At 40.8% G+C, this 17,820-nt stretch overlaps 1 protein-coding gene across 8 annotated transcripts in view; it reads right to left on the minus strand.

Moving 5' to 3' along the window:
* Positions 1 to 17,820, minus strand: part of slc38a5b (solute carrier family 38 member 5b) — a 30,458-nt gene that overhangs the window by 4,782 nt on the left and 7,856 nt on the right. For 4 of the 8 annotated variants that reach the window (XM_080534145.1, XM_080534144.1, XM_080534140.1 and 1 more), the window contains 10 exons: positions 16,051 to 16,220; positions 13,923 to 13,995; positions 13,681 to 13,796; positions 11,290 to 11,363; positions 10,704 to 10,796; positions 10,204 to 10,285; positions 9,972 to 10,054; positions 2,851 to 2,909; positions 446 to 565; positions 29 to 108 (listed from right to left, as the gene is read on the minus strand). In XM_080534145.1, coding sequence (XP_080390271.1) covers positions 29 to 108; positions 446 to 565; positions 2,851 to 2,909; positions 9,972 to 10,054; positions 10,204 to 10,285; positions 10,704 to 10,796; positions 11,290 to 11,363; positions 13,681 to 13,796; positions 13,923 to 13,995; positions 16,051 to 16,109 — 839 coding nt within the window. In that variant the 5' untranslated portion in view covers positions 16,110 to 16,220. Of the gene's footprint in view, positions 1 to 28; positions 109 to 445; positions 566 to 2,850; positions 2,910 to 9,971; positions 10,055 to 10,203; positions 10,286 to 10,703; positions 10,797 to 11,289; positions 11,364 to 13,680; positions 13,797 to 13,922; positions 13,996 to 16,050; positions 16,221 to 16,745; positions 17,014 to 17,820 lie in introns of those variants that run through there. The other 4 variants (XM_080534141.1, XM_080534143.1, XM_080534142.1 and 1 more) reach the window with 3 other exon arrangements.

A 17,820-nucleotide genomic window follows, 5' to 3' on the forward strand; every position in this document is an offset into this window, starting at 1 on the left:
TTTGGGTTCATAATGTTTATCCACTTACTTTCGCAGTTCAGTGTAGATGGGAAGCACCTCTGGGTGGCACACAAAGGCGAACGCCAAGATGGGGATGGTGTACGCCGTCTGAAAACCATATAAATGAGTTGTTTGGCATAAGCAATTTGTCGCACTTGAGGACTAGACATGCCATGCTGGTCTTGCACCAGCCTCAATACAGACGGTCAACCACTTGCTTGGTAACACAATATGTGTCTGGATGCACAGAGTAATTAGCATATTGAATGACCTGAACCCCCAACTGTAAATAGCTCCTAACCGTATGTGGTCAGACCGCATAAAGGACCTACTGTATAAGGGAGGGTCTAGAATAAACAGTCAAACACATGGAGGTGATGTTTGTCTAGCTCTAGACTATTACTGTGAAAAGTCTATAAAGTGAAGACAAACACGTCTCTCCAACCTCCTGGTTGACGGTGAACAGTTTGGCTTCACACCCTCCATCCTGAGGAGCGGTGACGTTGACAGAGTAGTTGCCATAACCACGTAGCGGACAGTCAATATTGAATCTCTTGTATATGACCTTGGAGAGAGTGAGAGAGAAAAAAAAAAGCTGTCAGAAGTAGCACATCAACACACTGTAACTGCCGACTTGTTAAGACTTCTCCTGGCCAACATCCTTTCTACTTTTGCAAACCGGTGCTGTCTCTCAAGCCAGAGTGAGAAAGTGAGTTCAGAAAACAGAGTGTGCTAACCAAGCAGCCTTGGAGTAGTTAGGAGGTCTATTTAGGAGCTAACTAGTTGTTCCTGTAGACTTCTAATCATTGTGCATTTAGCAACGCATCATTTTAAGAGCCAACATATTTCCGTTGTAGCTATTCACATGAAATGTAGACCAGACATTGGTACTCACAAAAACTACACAGCTTAAGAAATTGTAACACTCCAATCCATAAAAAAAAGTGTATGTGCAATAAAGGGGAACAATGCAGTCTACAGTTAGTACATCAACAATAGGACAGAAGAGATCTAAAAACATGATTTTCCTCATTTTCATTCATTCATAATAATAATAATAATAACTTTTATTTGTATAGCGCTTTTCCTGCAAACATTGCAGCTCAAAGTGCTCCAAACATTATAGAATCATAATTGAATGATTTAGTCATTTAAAGGCAATATTAAAAAGATGGGTTTTTAGTCTTGACTTGAACATAATGTGCTGAGGTTGCATCCCTAATGTAAACTGGCAGTGCATTCCACAATCTGGGTGCATAAAATGAGAATGCAGCCTCACCAAATCTCTTCTTTTGTACATGTGGTACACAGAGAAAACCAGCGTCAGAAGACCTGAGAGCTCTATTGGGCTGATATGCTAGCAAAAGGTATTTTAGATATTCTGGTGCTGTGCCAGTGAGAGCTTTATAAACAAGCAGAAGGATTCATAATCATTGGTGACTCACAACATGACAGTAGAGCCTGCTTTCTTAACTCTAGTCATGTGGGCCCACAGAGGTACACACTTGAATGTTAGCCCTGTGCTAACACACATTACTGACATAGTGTGATGATATTACCTCAGCATCAAGGCCTTGATTAGTTCAATCAGCTGTGATAGTACTGTGCCAGGACAGACATGTTTACGCCTGCGGAGGTCAATTATCTGATCTAACCAGATTCCCTACTAGCCTGGCCGATAAGTCCCACTATATAGTCATTACTAGTGGGCTACATGACTAAATAGTCGGGGTACCACATTTTAAAGTCAGGCATGATACTGTATGTCATGTAGAGGCTGTGCTTGACCTGGCTTCATGCCGGTTTGGATACCCCCCGCTTTTCCAATTGACTTAGAATGAGCGGATTTGTGACAGCAGGTGGTGAAACCGGGAACAAATCGCCAACCAATCAACATTTTCAGACTTTCATTCTGAATTTAATAAAATAAAATAATAGTTTCAATTGTTGAAAATCACATTCACACTTGTTAGTCTAGCCAAAACATTGCAGTGAAATGGATTCGGTGAGTAATCCCCACTACTCTACACTAACTAGGTAGTAGTGGAGATTACTCAAGTGAATCCATTGCATTGCAATATTTTGGCTTGACTAACCAATGTGTCATTGATTTTCAACAACGCTGACATTTATTTACATTTTTCAGAATAAAGGTCTGAACCGTCCGTCGGTGGGCGACTTGTTCCCGAAGTCACCCGCTGCTGTCACATAATTATGTTATTGCTGAGACTGCACTCTAAGGATGGAATCCTAACCCGAGATCTGCGCTTCGCAAGACATTCCGACATTTGCCTAAATATTGCATTGATGTCAATGGAAAATATGTACAACGATTGTAATCATGCTTGTCGATCGCGATTTAGGATTCCCCCCTAAGAGTCCTCGCATCAACCATAGAGGAAAACCACCCACCTCACCGGATCACAGTGTACTAGCTTGCTCAAGTACTTACTACATGCTCTATGGTTAACTCTCTACAGGGCTCTTTTCAATAGCAGGGGACAACATAGAAAAGTCTGTAAGTCTATACGGTAATATTATGTAATTATAGAAAAGTCTGTAAGTCTATACTGTAATATTATGTAATTATAGAAAGGTCTCTAAGTCTATACTGTAATATTATGTAATTATAGAAAAGTCTGTAAGTCTATACTGTAATATTATGTAATTATAGACAAGTCTGTAAGTCTATACTGTAATATTATGTAATTATAGAAAAGTCTGTAAGTCTATACTGTAATATTATGTAATTATAGAAAAGTCTGTAAGTCTATACTGTAATATTATGTAATTATAGAAAAGTCTGTATGTCTATACTGTAATATTATGTAATTATGAACCATGACTCACCGAGGAGAGGAAGAAGACCATGCAGGTGAGAGAGAAGCCGCTGGTGTACCCAAGATACCCTGCAGGACGCAATGAAACACTGTTTTACATTGACATTTTTGCCATTTAGCAGACGCCTTATTCCAAAGCGACTTACAATCGATACATTTGACTAAGCAAGTGAATCATCAATTCACTAGTTGTAGCAGGAAGCATAATCTAGCTCAGGCCAGGGGGCCATTGGCAGTCGTTGTGATAGAATATTTTTGATATTGTTTTATATAGACACTGGAGAGACAGTACAAGGGGGGGCTGTAGAAGTCTTAGGAGAAACAGTATAGGGGAGAAGCAGGTGGTGTCTCAGGAGACACAGTGCTGGGGGTTAGTAGATGTCTCAGGAGACACAGTGCTGGGGGGTAGTAGATGTCTCAGGAGGAGCAGTTAAGGTGTAGCCTGAAGAGATGGGTCTTCAGTCTCCACTGTCACAACCACACACTCATGCTGCTTAACACTTCTCCACCAATCCTCACATGAATTGAAAAGCCTAGAACTGGTTGAAGCATGGGCTCTCACATTCATCTATTCCCATCTAAATCCATTTGGAGGAGTGCACACCTCATCTAAATCCATATGGAGGAGTGCACACTTCATCTAAATCCATATGGAGGAGTGCACACTTCATCTAAATCCATATGGAGGAGTACACACTTCATCTAAATCCATATGGAGGAGTGCACACTTCATCTAAATCCATATGGAGGAGTGCACACGTCATCTAAATCCATATGGAGGAGTGCACACTTCATCTAAATCCATATGGAGGAGTACACACTTCATCTAAATCCATATGGAGGAGTGCACACTTCACACTTCCGAGCGCACACCTCCAGGCGACAATAAAAATCACTCCCGAAGTGAGTCAGCCTGGTACAAGTGCTGCTCTGAGAGGCGACAGACGGACACTGCTCCTAAGCAGCGTTTCCCGCATGGTGCTATGGCCAGGAGTTGCTTGGAACATGTCCCTCCTTGGTGGTTGACATAAGTCACTGAGGACGTGTTGTCCAACCTGACCAGGACCATGAAGTCCTTGTAGTAATGTAGTAGTGCCTGAGTGCTCATTGACCATCTGACCATACCGCTGATTGAACATCTTTGTTAACTGCCCCCACCCACCATCTCTGTTATGATGCATCTCACCAGCCTGCGAGGCAGCCTCTCAGCAGATAGGCGGGGGCTCTCCACCACTGTAGCACATTAGGTACATCGTGGACACAAGCACGCATCTGCGCAGATGCAGAGAAGAACCCAGACGAGTGCTATGACCCGTTGCTGGAATTCTTGCATGAGAAGAGACTGTCATGGCTAGATGAAACAACAACTTGGAGCATAGCGAAAATCCGCTCGCCTGTCCACGGTGGGGGCAGCTCTAGCCGAGTCCAAGGTTTTTCTCTTGGGTCAGTGTGAGCGAGCTTTTGGCACAATTTGACAGGGGCTGGTGAAAGGGGTAACAAGTCAGGAGCAGTGAATTCGTAGAAATGATCAAAATTATTATTATTATTTTTTTCATATTATGAAAGTGTTAAGTGTTGAAGAGCCCACTCAATATAATTTATCATTTGTGAGCTAATTCAATTCACAGTATTGCCTGTCGTCCGGCTTTTCTTTTTTGTACTTGGTGAGTGTATCTTGTAAACAAGCTTAGGCCTACTTTTTAGGGCTGTTCAAAAGCAAGGACTGTGTGATCATCAGTGATGTGAATAACGGCGTTAAAATAAACGGTGTTACTAACGGCGTTACTTTTTTCAGTAACAGGTAATCTAATTAATTACTATTTCCATCGTTATAACGCCGTTCCCGTTACCGGTAATTCAATGCGGCGCGTTACTAGTTACTACTGAAGCTTCTCATTGTCATCCGACCTCAGTCACAGCTGCAAAGGTGTTGTTTGTTTGTTGGGGAGGGGAGGGGCGAGACAACCGTGCAAGTGATCATGATAAGTTGGATTTGTCCAAGAAATTCATGTCTTATTTTTTCAGTACTACTTTAAAAGCACATCATATTGTTTAACTGTTTACTTTTGTTGTGTTGAAAGTACTTGAAGTTACAGTCTGTCTACCAGTTGTCTGAAGTTGTGTGACAGTTTGATTTATTTAATTTACACTACAAAGATGTAAAATTACTTCATATTGTTAAATGTTTACTGCAAAAAGTAACGCACTAGTTACTTCCCCTAGTAACTAGTTACTTTTATAATGAAGTAATTCAGTTACTAACTCAGTTACTTTTTGGGATAAGTAACTAGTAACTATAACTAATTACTTTTTTAAAGTAACGTGCCCAACACTGGTGATCATCTAGTTATGCGTAGTTATGTGTTTTTAGCATGTTCATGTTCTATCAGCATGTTGTGACATGCTAAACATACAGATGTTAGATATGTTACATAGCGATGTTCTTTGTTGTTAGCTGCTAGCTCGCTAGCTGGATGGAGCACAGTCTGTTTGATTCAGGGCGATTTTCTCCGCTATTTGGTGTACCAACATTAAAATAAGCATATATTCTTCAACTATTTTCAGATTTCAATGTATGACACAATCTACACAATCATAATCTTAAATCACAATCATAATCTAAAAAAATAAAATAAAATAAAAAACACCAGCTCCTGTCACATTCATCCAAAAGATACGCAGGTACGACACCAGCAGCACTGTGTGCTCTGCTGCCTGGTCCAAGGTGACTGTCAAGCCCTTTTCCTGAAGGAAGTGTATGGCAGCTTTGCCATACTCTGTGAATGTCCGTAGGGCCAGAGACAGACCGAATGGTAAGGCTGGACGATCCTCCTATTATGGTCAGAATTAAAGAATCGAATTCCATCGTATATAATGGAACCAGGTTTTAAAGAAGTAATAGGGGGGGAACAGAATGGCAAGCAGGGCAGGGTGGCAGACAGCGCAGGGAAGACAGGTAGGCAGGGACACAGGGCAGGAAGGTGGGCAGGACAGGACAGGTAGGCAGGGACACAGGGCAGGAAGGTGGGCAGGACAGGACAGGTAGGCAGGGACACAGGACAGGAAGGTCGGCAGGACAGGACAGGTAGGCAGGGACACAGGACAGGAAGGTCGGCAGGACAGGACAGGAAGATCGGCAGGCAGGACAGGACAGGTAGACAGGGACACAGGACAGGAAGGTCGGCAGGCAGAACAGGACAGGTAGGCAGGCAGGACAGGACAGGTAGACAGGCAGGCGGAAACCATTAAGTGGCACTACAGGACAAAGAGAGCGCGGTTCGACAAATCCTAGACACAGAGAAGCTTCTGAGAAATAACGCTACTAGACTGACATGCAAGACTGACATGTAAGACTGACATGTAAGAATGACATGTAAGACAGACATGTGAGACTGACATGTGAGACTGACATGTGAGACTGACATGTGAGACTGACATGTGAGACTGACATGTAAGACTGACATGTGAGACTGACATGTGAGACTGACATGTGAGACTGACATGTGAGACTGACATGTAAGACTGACATGTAAGGACAACAACTTTTTCTGGTGGATGAGTGGACAGACAGACAGACAGACAGAAACAGACAGGGGAGAGAGAGAGACTGGCACAGGCTAGGTGGAAGTTGAGGGCGTGACATGATCACCTGTGTGCAGGATACACTCTGATGTGGCAACATGCATCTCTGAGGTCTACAGTTTGTAACCCATTGAATTGGGTCGAATAGACTCCAACAGAAAGCAATGCGTGAGCATTCGAAAAGCGCTAGGTCTGTAGGTGCTGGTTGAGGTGCCATACTATATACAGGGTGAATTGACCGTTTACTCCATTGAATGCTGAACAATAATAATCTTTAATCAACAAGTCTTAACCCCTTAACCAAGAGAAATCTATTCAACTGCACTATACCTGCTAAGCCAGGGGTGGCCAACCGCGAGCCGCATGTGGCTCTTTGCCTGTCTGTGTGCGGCTCTTTAATCCATTCATTAAATGTGCGTGGCTCACTCTCTGTGTCTCGATAGACATTGTTTTGGTATGTCAATCTATGGCACTCGCCATACCTGGATTCAAAAAAAAAAAAAATCCCCAGAAAATTTCATCTGAATCACATTGTGTCATTTTGGTGATTTTATCCACTCCACACAACGTTAACTCAAAATCCTCCCGGCTCCATCTCACCCCACCAGCCAGGCGCTGTAGTGGAGCGCAGGGTTGCCAGACGGGATTTGACAATTTCCAGCCCAACCAGTCTAAAAGCTGCCACATTCACCCGTCCAGTGTGACCAAAAGTAGCCCAATCTGGCAACACTGGTGGAGCGGGACATCGGTTTCTCAATAAACAAGCCACAAGTAAAGTTAATGTTAAAATCTTGTCCATGACTCTCGTTCATTCACGTGGGTTAAACAAACTGTATAAACGCCATAATACTGTTGGTTCAAATGTAATATATTAATGAACAAGTTCATGTCATGTTCTGTCAAACTTCTAATGTTATTTTAGTGAAAAAACGGACCTAACGTCACCCGCGATTGTGAAGCTAACTCTAACAAGCTAGTTAGCGAGCATTAAAGATTACAACAGCTAGTTTACGTATGTCAACAATGTCTCTATTCTCAATAATTTCAGTAATAATTGGACCAAATTGGGGCCAGTAAAACTAACTTGTGTGTAAGTTATATGTGTGTGCAAGCATGTTTTGATATTGTCAATCGTCTCACTTTTAGTAGGTGAGCTGTAACAAAAATATGCCAGGGAAAAAAAGGAAAATGGACATAGCTAAAGACCTTTTTTGGTCAAAGGGCAGCAGAGACAAGTACAGGGACACAGGTGAGGTCTCACAATACTAGTGTTTTAACAGTGCAGTTAATTTAGAGTTCAGAATAGCTAAATCTGTAATGTTTTGTTTCTAAGGAGATTGAACCAGTCTGCCTGCTAGGAAAGATGTAGATTACCACCTACATACTGTAGTTGTCTCCTTTATTCATTATCTTAATGTCATATAAGTCAATTGTATAGAAACAACTCACCAAAATTGACTATTGCACAACTGATTTGGCAAAAAAAATCCACAATGGGGGGGAAACCCCCCCTCAACCCCCCCACTCTGTACCTTGCCATACCTTGGCCTTTGCTGAAATGACAACACTGGTCTCATAGCCTATTGGAAATGTATTGCGTGTGTGTGTGTGTGTGAGAGCTTTTGTGAGCCCGCATGTATGATGTGGCTCTTTCTGGTACCCCAACCATTTTTTTTGGCTCTTAGTCTCTGACTGGTTGGCCACCCCTGTGCTAAGCAATATCATTACACCCCCCTGTCTTGGGATACAGGAAATAGCGGCTGTGGAAGCCCAGTGGGGCTTCGTCCGTCCCTTGGCACTGTACAGACAGCTCTCTTGTCCAACAGGGACTGTGTTCAGGACTTGCAAACTGCAGTCAGTAGCCCTGATCCAACATATCAGACCACACACAGGGGGTAGCAGCGAAGACTGAAGCTTATCACTAGTTGAATGGAAATCCTCTAAATGGTTGTGTCAACAGTGTGACGTATGCTAGCTCCAAATGCACCCAAACAGCCAGCAGCAACATGTCTACCGTGTCGTTAAGACACCACAAATTTGAACTTGAAAGGAACAACCAGCTCTGTTGTTAGCCAGCTAGCATGCTTCCGAACACGGCAGACAGGCTTGCAAATAATAAGTGAGTGATGAGTGAAAAATTATTAAATGTTCACACATTCCATTGGCTTTTATAGACTGGGCTGGGGCAGGGTCGCTGCGATACTTGCACATCAAGCCGCCTCACACTACTGAAATAGGAGATAGGCTCCTGCTCCTATGGGCCATTAGTCTCAGGAACCATCGGTTCTCAAGGCTACTGAGGCAGGGTCAGCCATGTCAAGTGCTCCAGGCGTGAGTGAATAGGGTTTCAGTGGTTAGGGTAAGCAGTTGTGCTTGTCCCATAGTGGCGATGTCGAACAGAGTCCACAAAAACAGCTAATGGCTATGCGACCGTTCCTCCCAGTCTTTGTATTAAGTAAACAAAGGCCAAGTATGACGCCGGACCCGGAAACTATGATTATTCCCCAGCTAACATAGTTTGGTTTCCTAAACATTTCGGCCAATTTAAGGGGTTATGTTGTTCTAGCCGCTGAAGTTCTGAAAGCGTTTTTTTTTTTACATTCCAGACAAAAAGTTTTCAGAACTCTTAGGGGACATTTCTCAAACATTGATAAATTGATGAGTAGAATATGTTTGGTCATATGTTATGTGGATATTCCCCTAGAGAAAGTCTGTACTAGATGCTCAAACGGTCAACAAACAGACAGTTGGTTTAACCTCAATGCAGATCAACCTTTATGGAAGGCTTTGATGTCAGAACATCTTTGGAATGTCATGGAATTGTGCTTGGACAATTGTGCTTTCTAATGCTTTCATGACATTTTTCATAAAAAAAAATATAAATAAAAGATCCAACTATTACTGTATTTATGCGCCATTTGTTAGGGACGTTTCTTGTTGCTGGGTTAAATGAATGAATGAATGAATGAATGAATGAATGGTCTTTATTGTCATTAATATAGTACAGGTACCATACAACGACATTTGTGAGGGGGGGGGGCTCCCCTGGTGCTAGGAAAAAAATACTAAAAACAAGAAGGGAAAAGAGCTGGTTTACATAAATAAAGGCTATATACACTATCCACTATACTATACTATACAAATAAAACACTGTGCTGTACTCTATGCTATGCTATAAATATCCTAACATTTCCTATCTCTGAACCTTATGTGCACGAGGGTTGTCATATTGCACATAGTATTATTGCACATTCAGTTTGCAGGTTTGAAATGTTCACAGTTGTGTTTCAGTATTGTATTGTAACACTAATCAAGCATTTTCTTTGGTCACATTACTTCTACGCATTTATACTGGTGGAAGAATGAAGCCTTAAATACAGCTTTTGAGTCATTAACTAAACAGTGCTCTAAAACACTATAAAACAAAATGGTTCAACTGAGAAAAGTCGCCCAAAGCCGAACATTTAGTTTTAAAGACATCCGAACCAGGAGGCATAGAGAATGATTGACAAACAGTGAGATAAGATAAATCAGAGGTCAGTGACATACCGAGGTGTTTCATCAGGGCAAGTGGGAGGATGATGAAGGCACTGACTATGATGATGAGGTAATTTCCATTCATAAACCACTCCCTGTGATGGGGACACAGACGCAGATGATCAAGTTTGACGTTACTGCAAGTTGACTTGATTACGACAAATTAGAGGCACATTTTTGGGAAATTGTTGTACTTATTTGCTTTGGTGGAAAGAATGGCAATGCACTGCTCCCTAAAACTTACCCACTGCTAGACTCTTGGCCCAGAAAGGCTTGAATGACCAGAGGTAACTCGTACTTTACAATAAAGAGGTAACTGGACATTGCTGGGGGAGAAAGAGACAATAACTTTAGAGTAGGAAACATCTTCTATCAGAAGCACAAAATACATACACACAAACCCCTTGCAACACCACACACACATTGGGTCACATCTTTCATTCAGGAACCACTAAAAACATTGGATTGGACGTGAAATTATGACCTATACCATCAAAATGTGTTTTTCTTTTTAGATAAAGAGAGCACTATTTAATCTCACAGTAACCCTACATTGAGTATAAGTTATAAACTACAACATTCTTATTGCACTGCAAGTACACAGGATCATGAACTCAACAAAACAATATTTGTATTGTTGTGCCAAACCAAAACACCTTCACATTCAAAACATTGAAATGCTTTCTTGTTGGACTAAAGTAGTGTTGCTTTTCATGCTGTATCCTTTGAGTAGCAGGGACTTACCTCCAATGTTGTGAAAGGTTATAATAACACCCGCTAATATTTTTCCCGGGTGTCCAAAAGCCCGTAGACCCAGCTGTTCATATGCACGAATACCTACAAAGACAAATGATGTAAGAATGTAAAATACCACAAAAGGGATTGGATCTTGAGGGTTTAATACAAATCGGTAACAGCTTGGTACAAAGTAGTGGATATTTCGCCTTCCTGGTTTATTCTGTCTGCTATATCTGTAGCTTTCAGTGGGCCTCATTCGTCCAAAATGCGTATACACCATTTTGACTTTATCGTTCATAGGATTTATCTTGTAGAGGTTGTGCAGAGAGTGTTTCATAAGAAGAAATATATCCCAAATTAATTTGAGACAGGCAAAGAGACAAATTCTGTCCAATATATAGGCTATGGACCAAAACAAGTTTATTTGTTAATGGTCCTAGATGGTCCTTGATGTGTTTGCTGATCGAAAAAGTCAAACTAAAATAACCTCTATTACCTTGTTATTTATCCTTGAAGCTCTAATGTGATTAATTTACGTGAAGCTTTCTCTAGACTTGTGTACTGGCTGGCATTTCGTGACATGCTTGCTTACCTACAACTTCAGCGCTTTTCAGCAGAAGATGAACTGAGTAGCAGGACAGGCACGCAATACATGTCAACAGTATTCTGTGAAACAGAGAAGTTATGAATACATTTGCAAGATTAACAACATAAGTGATTTCACATGAATGAACGTGGTTTCAGCGAATGCTTAAGTAATTAATCACATGGGTGGTCTATAACTATTTCACTGATCAAACAATACCCAGCAAGAAGAATCTACCTTCTTCCTGTGATAAAATAAATTTAAAAAGGTCCAGTATACATTTGAGCTTTAAAATAGTGCAAATGGCTATGATAAATTGGTAGCAATCAAGGGATGAGAATTATACCAATTGATTGATTGATTGATTGAAAACTTTATTAGAAGATTTGCAGGAGTAGGTACATGAAAGTACATATTACATACAAGGTCAACTAACAGGATAAAAACCCAAGAAAGCCACTGGCTTATTTCAATTGGGGTCCTTGATTCTCAATTCATCGTTAAACACTTTGTTTGGACCAAAACAAGCTTTTCACTGAACTACATGTGGTGTCATGGCCAAGAACTGGTCTTTACATACCTAGTTTACATTATATGCCAGGTATTCCATCAACATTGCTAAAGTAAAATCCAGACTTAACGTATCAAAATCAGCCTGGTTTTTCCTTCAGCGACGTTGATGGAATGTGACAGGCCTTTGTGTTTCATTGCCGTAGGTTGTTTTGAGACAACCACTTCTGCTGGCATTGTGTTAACATAACATAACAGCATTCTGGAGGATGTAACATGAAACCAAAGTGAAATGTAAAGACTTCACGTTCAGCCTCGAATCAGTCATGACCATTCAACAAAATAATAAAATCATAACTGATATTGATGTTTATCTCCAGCGAATTCCTTAGTTACATGATTGTATGACAAGCAAAAGAGTTTTGAAGTTGGGAGTGATGTATTTATTAAGTTTGACAATGAGAATGAAAACTAGCAAAGGCAGCCAGTCACATTTGATATGAAACGAAACAGATCTTCACTATGCCATTACAACACAATGCATATAAAAGCTTCTAATACAAAAGTAGCCAGTTACTGATAGCATTTTGAAGCTATACGTGTTGTCTTGTTGCTATCCCATTAAAACCATTGATGAAAGCTACCTATTTCTTCGTCGGTGGTTTGACAACTTCTTATTCTGTTGCTGCACAGTAACGTGCTGTAAATTTCCACAAAAGATGAACAAATCTAAAGCATGGCGAACATAGAACAACACAACAACAGTCTGGTAGCGTCCATGCACTGGTGGGGGGGGGGTGGTAGCAGAGTTTTTGACTGACGGGTGGCAGCTTGCGCTAAATCGACGGCATGAGCCACTCTAGCGGTTGTGGCCCTAAACAACCACATGGACTGTTTAAGCCAGTGGCCGGCCCTGGAACGGACACATGTCTGTGCCCACACACCAACTGTGCTTAAAACAGACCAGGCTATGTTTCAACTCCCAACTCTGAGCTATATTTAACCCCTGGAATCTGATTTAGGAGAAGCCCTGGGTGTCTTCAATCTCACCATTCAGTACCCACATGGACACCAACACACCACTCCCCCACTCTTCATTCTAGAGGTTTGGAGTGCCACAGTGATTGGTGTCACTTTGGCTCCAGCTCAGCAGTAACAAACCTGATGCAACTCATTGCAAACTAAATTGAATGATCTTTATTGTCATTTTACGGGTACAACAACATTTAAATGCAAACCCTAGGTGCTAACAATCAACACTGTCCTAAGATAATAAAACACAGTCCTAAGATAATAAAAAAACAAGAATGAGACATAAATAGACAAACTTATATACAGTACTTATATACACTATATGGCCTATTCACAGGGGGTATATAGACAGGGGGGTGTTAGCATGTAACTATGTACTTTTATAAACATATAAACTAGTGAACTAGTAAACTTATATACAGTGTATGTAAACCTAAACACAAGAATGAAATTGAAGACCATCATAAGTTCATCTGAATCCAGTGTGGTAATACTGGGCTGGAGCAAAAGTGTGATACCCATGCGGCCATCCAGGACAGGATTTGTCCACCCCCAAACAATCATTAGATTGACCATTGTTTGTATCATCGTTCTCAGCAATCTTCACTATTTTAGTAATATATACAGGTAGTTGGAATGTGTTACAGTATGCAGTGCGACTCAAACCCTTTTGGAAAGACATTTTGCTATTTTGCCCAAAAAAACAACAACAAAATAAATAATTTCTCCCAAAACTTCTTGTTCCAACTGTTATTTTGATATTTAACTTAGTGTTGGTGTACTTTGTCTGTCTTCCTGATGTGGTATCTGTGTGTGTCTGTGTGTGTATGTGATATTGTGTGCTGCGATACTCACAGAAAGAGGATGATGCCCGTGTTCGACATGGCGTACGACAAGCCAAGGATACCACTCCCCATGATGGCATTACTGAGGTTAAAGACTGACATCCCGAAAGAGGTTTTGCCTTCAAACTGCCAAAGATACAAGGACGTGAACGTCAGTTGTGACGTTTTTCACATAGCAACTCATTTCAGCATAAAAGGTCCCGCTCCAGTACGCTGTTGCTATTCTGTAGTTGTGGTTGTTGACATACTCACCTCTGTAAACTGGGACCTCTTCTGGGATCCATCACTTTTATGTGGTAAGAACTCGTCTTGCTCTGATGATACGCTAAGTCAATGAAACATAGAAAATAAGACAACAATAAGGTTCAACAGCTCCTTAAGAATATATTATGCAACACTTCTACATGCAAATAGCAATACCCCCCATGCCTGTGATATAGTACCTGTCGTAGTAAAGGATATCATTTATTTGAGAGGAAAACATAACTTTCTGGGAATCATTTGAAGCTATTAACTGGTTTACTAGCTTAGCTTGTTTACTGGCGAGTGTCAGTAGGCCTAAGGATGCTCCATGGCAATGCACTGATTTAAAGAGCTTCAATTGGAGCCAACGTAAACAAAGTATTACAAGAAGCAAAAAGCAACATATCCTGCTGGTACTCAGATCAAATCACCACTTTATAAAACCATAAGAGTAGAATTCATTTACACACACACATACATACATACATACATACATAAATACATACATACATACATACATACATACATACATACATACACACACACATACATACATACATACATACCCACATACATCCTCTCAGTGGAGAGTACAACATCTATGGACTGTAATTAAAGGTCTTCTTTGTCAGAAAACAACTCCTTGAAATGTGTGTCATCTTGGTGAACTTGTTGAACTGTCTGTACTGTTCATACCAAACATGGATTGAATAATACCTTTTGTTTCCTTTCAAATGGGCCGGTTTCACAGATAAGGTTAATCTTAGCCTAGTTCTGGGGCCTCATTCATAGAACGTGCTTAGATCAAATTTTGATCTTACCCGTGTCGTACGTAGAAAACCACGTCAACGTAGTGATTTATAAAATTTCAACGTGAGTCAATTTGATCGTGGAAACGATCGTAGCTCGACGTCGAGTATTGACCTTGCGTACGCACATTACCTACTGGTTATGCGGACTTATTACAGGCATGTGAGCCGCACTGCCACTGCCTACTGTAATTCATGCAAGTGGCTCGTAATAAAATTAACGATGTTGTTATCAGCCGAGAAAATGAGTTTAATTCAAGATTTAAAATGAACTGATGTTTCTGATTGTATTTCAGTCTTCCTTTATATCCCTCCGTAGCTGTCTATCTCCCCTTCAACATGCCTAGTGCGTTCCACAACGGACCTTGCCCGGCCACGCGCTAAATTATACTGGATTTTCTCCGGTGTCTGGGAGTGAGAAGCCATATAAGAATAAGACCACCTGATAAGAATAAGACCATTATATTATTACAGTATAAGCAGCACTCGAGTTGAGGGGGGATGGCATCCCCCCTGAAATAAAAATAGTCAAAATCGCCCCCCTCTTTCCATACTTAATGTCATTTTATCAATGAACGTGGTATTACTGCTATTTCAAGCTGCGAGGGGGCACGCACACATGCAATGACAGTTACTGACACTGAAGTCACTGGCGAGGGGATGCTAAAATTGTCCTCTTATGATAAAATCCACCATCCCCCCTGATTTTCTTTTACAACTTGAGTAGCCTACTGAGTATAAGCATTTCATTTGCCTGGTTAGTTGTCATGATCAAACGTTACAAATGCAACTTACCGAGAAGCCACCCTTCTCTGCCCTCTCCCACTTCCAGACGAACGCCTACCCTATATTATAGCACTTGTCTTAATTTAGCCGCTATAATTCAGCCTCTATCACAGGGCGTTAATACAAACCTCATTCACCTGCGTTCATTTTTACCTGCGTTGGTATTTATAGAAGGAAGCACGTACGCAACTTTAAACCACCTCAGCCCGTTTTATAAATAATGCTTACGTCCGTTTAGAAAACTGTGCTTACGTGAAAGTCAAAGATGACGTTCAAGTACTTTTTTATGAATGAGGCCCCTGGACTAAATCACACTGAAAATCTCCATTGAATGATGATTTTTAGGCTTAAGCCTTGTCTGTGAAACTGGCCCAACGTGTGCTTGATTTAGCTTACTTGACATAACGGAACAAATGGAATAGTCCCAAAGTCAAAAACTCTGCCCACCTGTCCATAATAGTACAGTATACAGCACAGAGGAATGATGAATATAATAAATGCATGCTAAGGAATTAATTAGTTCAGTCAAAGAGGAAACATACCCTTCTTCCAAAGGGGCAAAGTCATGGTGGTTACCATTTGATAGCTTTTGGAGTTCCATATTGGTTTTGAAAGATGCTGTTATACAGACGACCGGGTGGCTGGTTCTTGACCGACTGGAAGATAACACAGGATAACACAGGAATATTCACAGGGTGTCTACAGTTTCAATCTGAAAAAGAAAAGAGAAGAATATCCTAGATGAATGTCCAAGGGATTTCTGGATGTTATTCAAGATGATAACACTGGTAAGGCAAAACAAATATGGGACACAGTCTGGTAATTTGGTCCGCAAGTCGGCAACCAATCAAAAAGTTTGGACATTTATTTTGAAACACGGAAATACATTTAAAAGTTGTTGAAAATCACAACACAAACTCGCTAGTCAAGCCAAAATATTGCAATGCAAAAGATTCAGTGAGTAATCCCCATTGCTACCTTGGTCGTTAACTATAACACTACTTTACATTGTTCCTCACAGAACCATCTGTGTTAGTTGACTAGCAAGTGTGTCATTGATTTTAAACAACATTGAAATGTAGTTAAATGTTTCGAAAGAAAAGTCTGAACATTAAATCGGATGCCGACTTGCACACCAATTGACCAGACCGTGTCACATATGTACACACACACACACACACACACACACACACACACACACACACACACTTATATAAATATATATATACATACATACAGGGGTGAAAGTGGTTTGAGTTTCTTACAGGAACTATAGGCTACTACCCCAACCTTCATCGTTTCATATTGTTCTCCTCCTGCCCCCAGCTTCATGCATCCCTGAACACACACATCGTGGTGTTGGTGTCGAAATTAGAAACACTTTAGGGCTGCCATGTTTCACCAAAAGTTTGGAGTGAGAGTTTTTGGTGGTGGAGCGACCCAAAACTGTGCACGTTTTGGTAGCGGCGGCCCCTCTCTCCCACACAATTATTTGTGCTAGTTTCCTGCAATTTTAAACCAGCACAAGAAATGAAAATAATTGGAACATTTGATAAAACAAGAGAAATTCAGATAATATATCTTAAGTCTTAATAAACAAATACAGTAGCCTACAGAGTCTAAAACAAAATTGGGCCTCATCAAGTGAACTCAACCCCTTGGTCAGCAGCAGAAAGACCCTTGGTCATCATCTTATATACAGTGCATAGATGGCTATCATGTTATACAGTACATACCAGGGTTTTTCCTGGGTCAAAATCAAGCCTTGGAGGTTGATGTTGTGCACGCGCAGTGCGCCCACATTTTCTTTGAGGGACCTCCAATTGTTGTATTTGTATTGTAAATTGTAATTATTATTATTAATAATAATAATAATAATACGATGCGATTTGAAAGTACCAGTAGGCTACCAGATACGTATGCACATATTTTGCTACCAGGGTTGCCAGATGGAATTGACAATTTCCAGCCCAACCAGTCTACAAGCTGCCGAATCCACCCGTCCAGTGTGACCAAAAGTAGCCCAATCTGGCAACACGGCTTGCTTATGGAAGCATATAGTGGACTAAGTTCAAATGTTAATGCAATTTGAGATTGCATTTGCATGTTCCACTTTTGCATGCATTCTTTCAGACAATATTCAAATTCAAATGCAATTCTAATGAGCGGATGTGTTTCCTAGAACATATAAATGCAATTGCTAATCACATTATTGCATTACAATTTGAATATTGACTCAAATAACGCAGGCAAAAATGGCAAATGAATATGCTATTTTGGGATTGCATAGTCATTTTCACATTAGAATGAAA

Source organism: Nansenia antarctica (assembly GCF_963989245.1).
Source record: "Nansenia antarctica genome assembly, chromosome: 6".
In the NCBI taxonomy this organism is placed as follows: Eukaryota; Metazoa; Chordata; class Actinopteri; order Argentiniformes; family Microstomatidae; genus Nansenia; species Nansenia antarctica.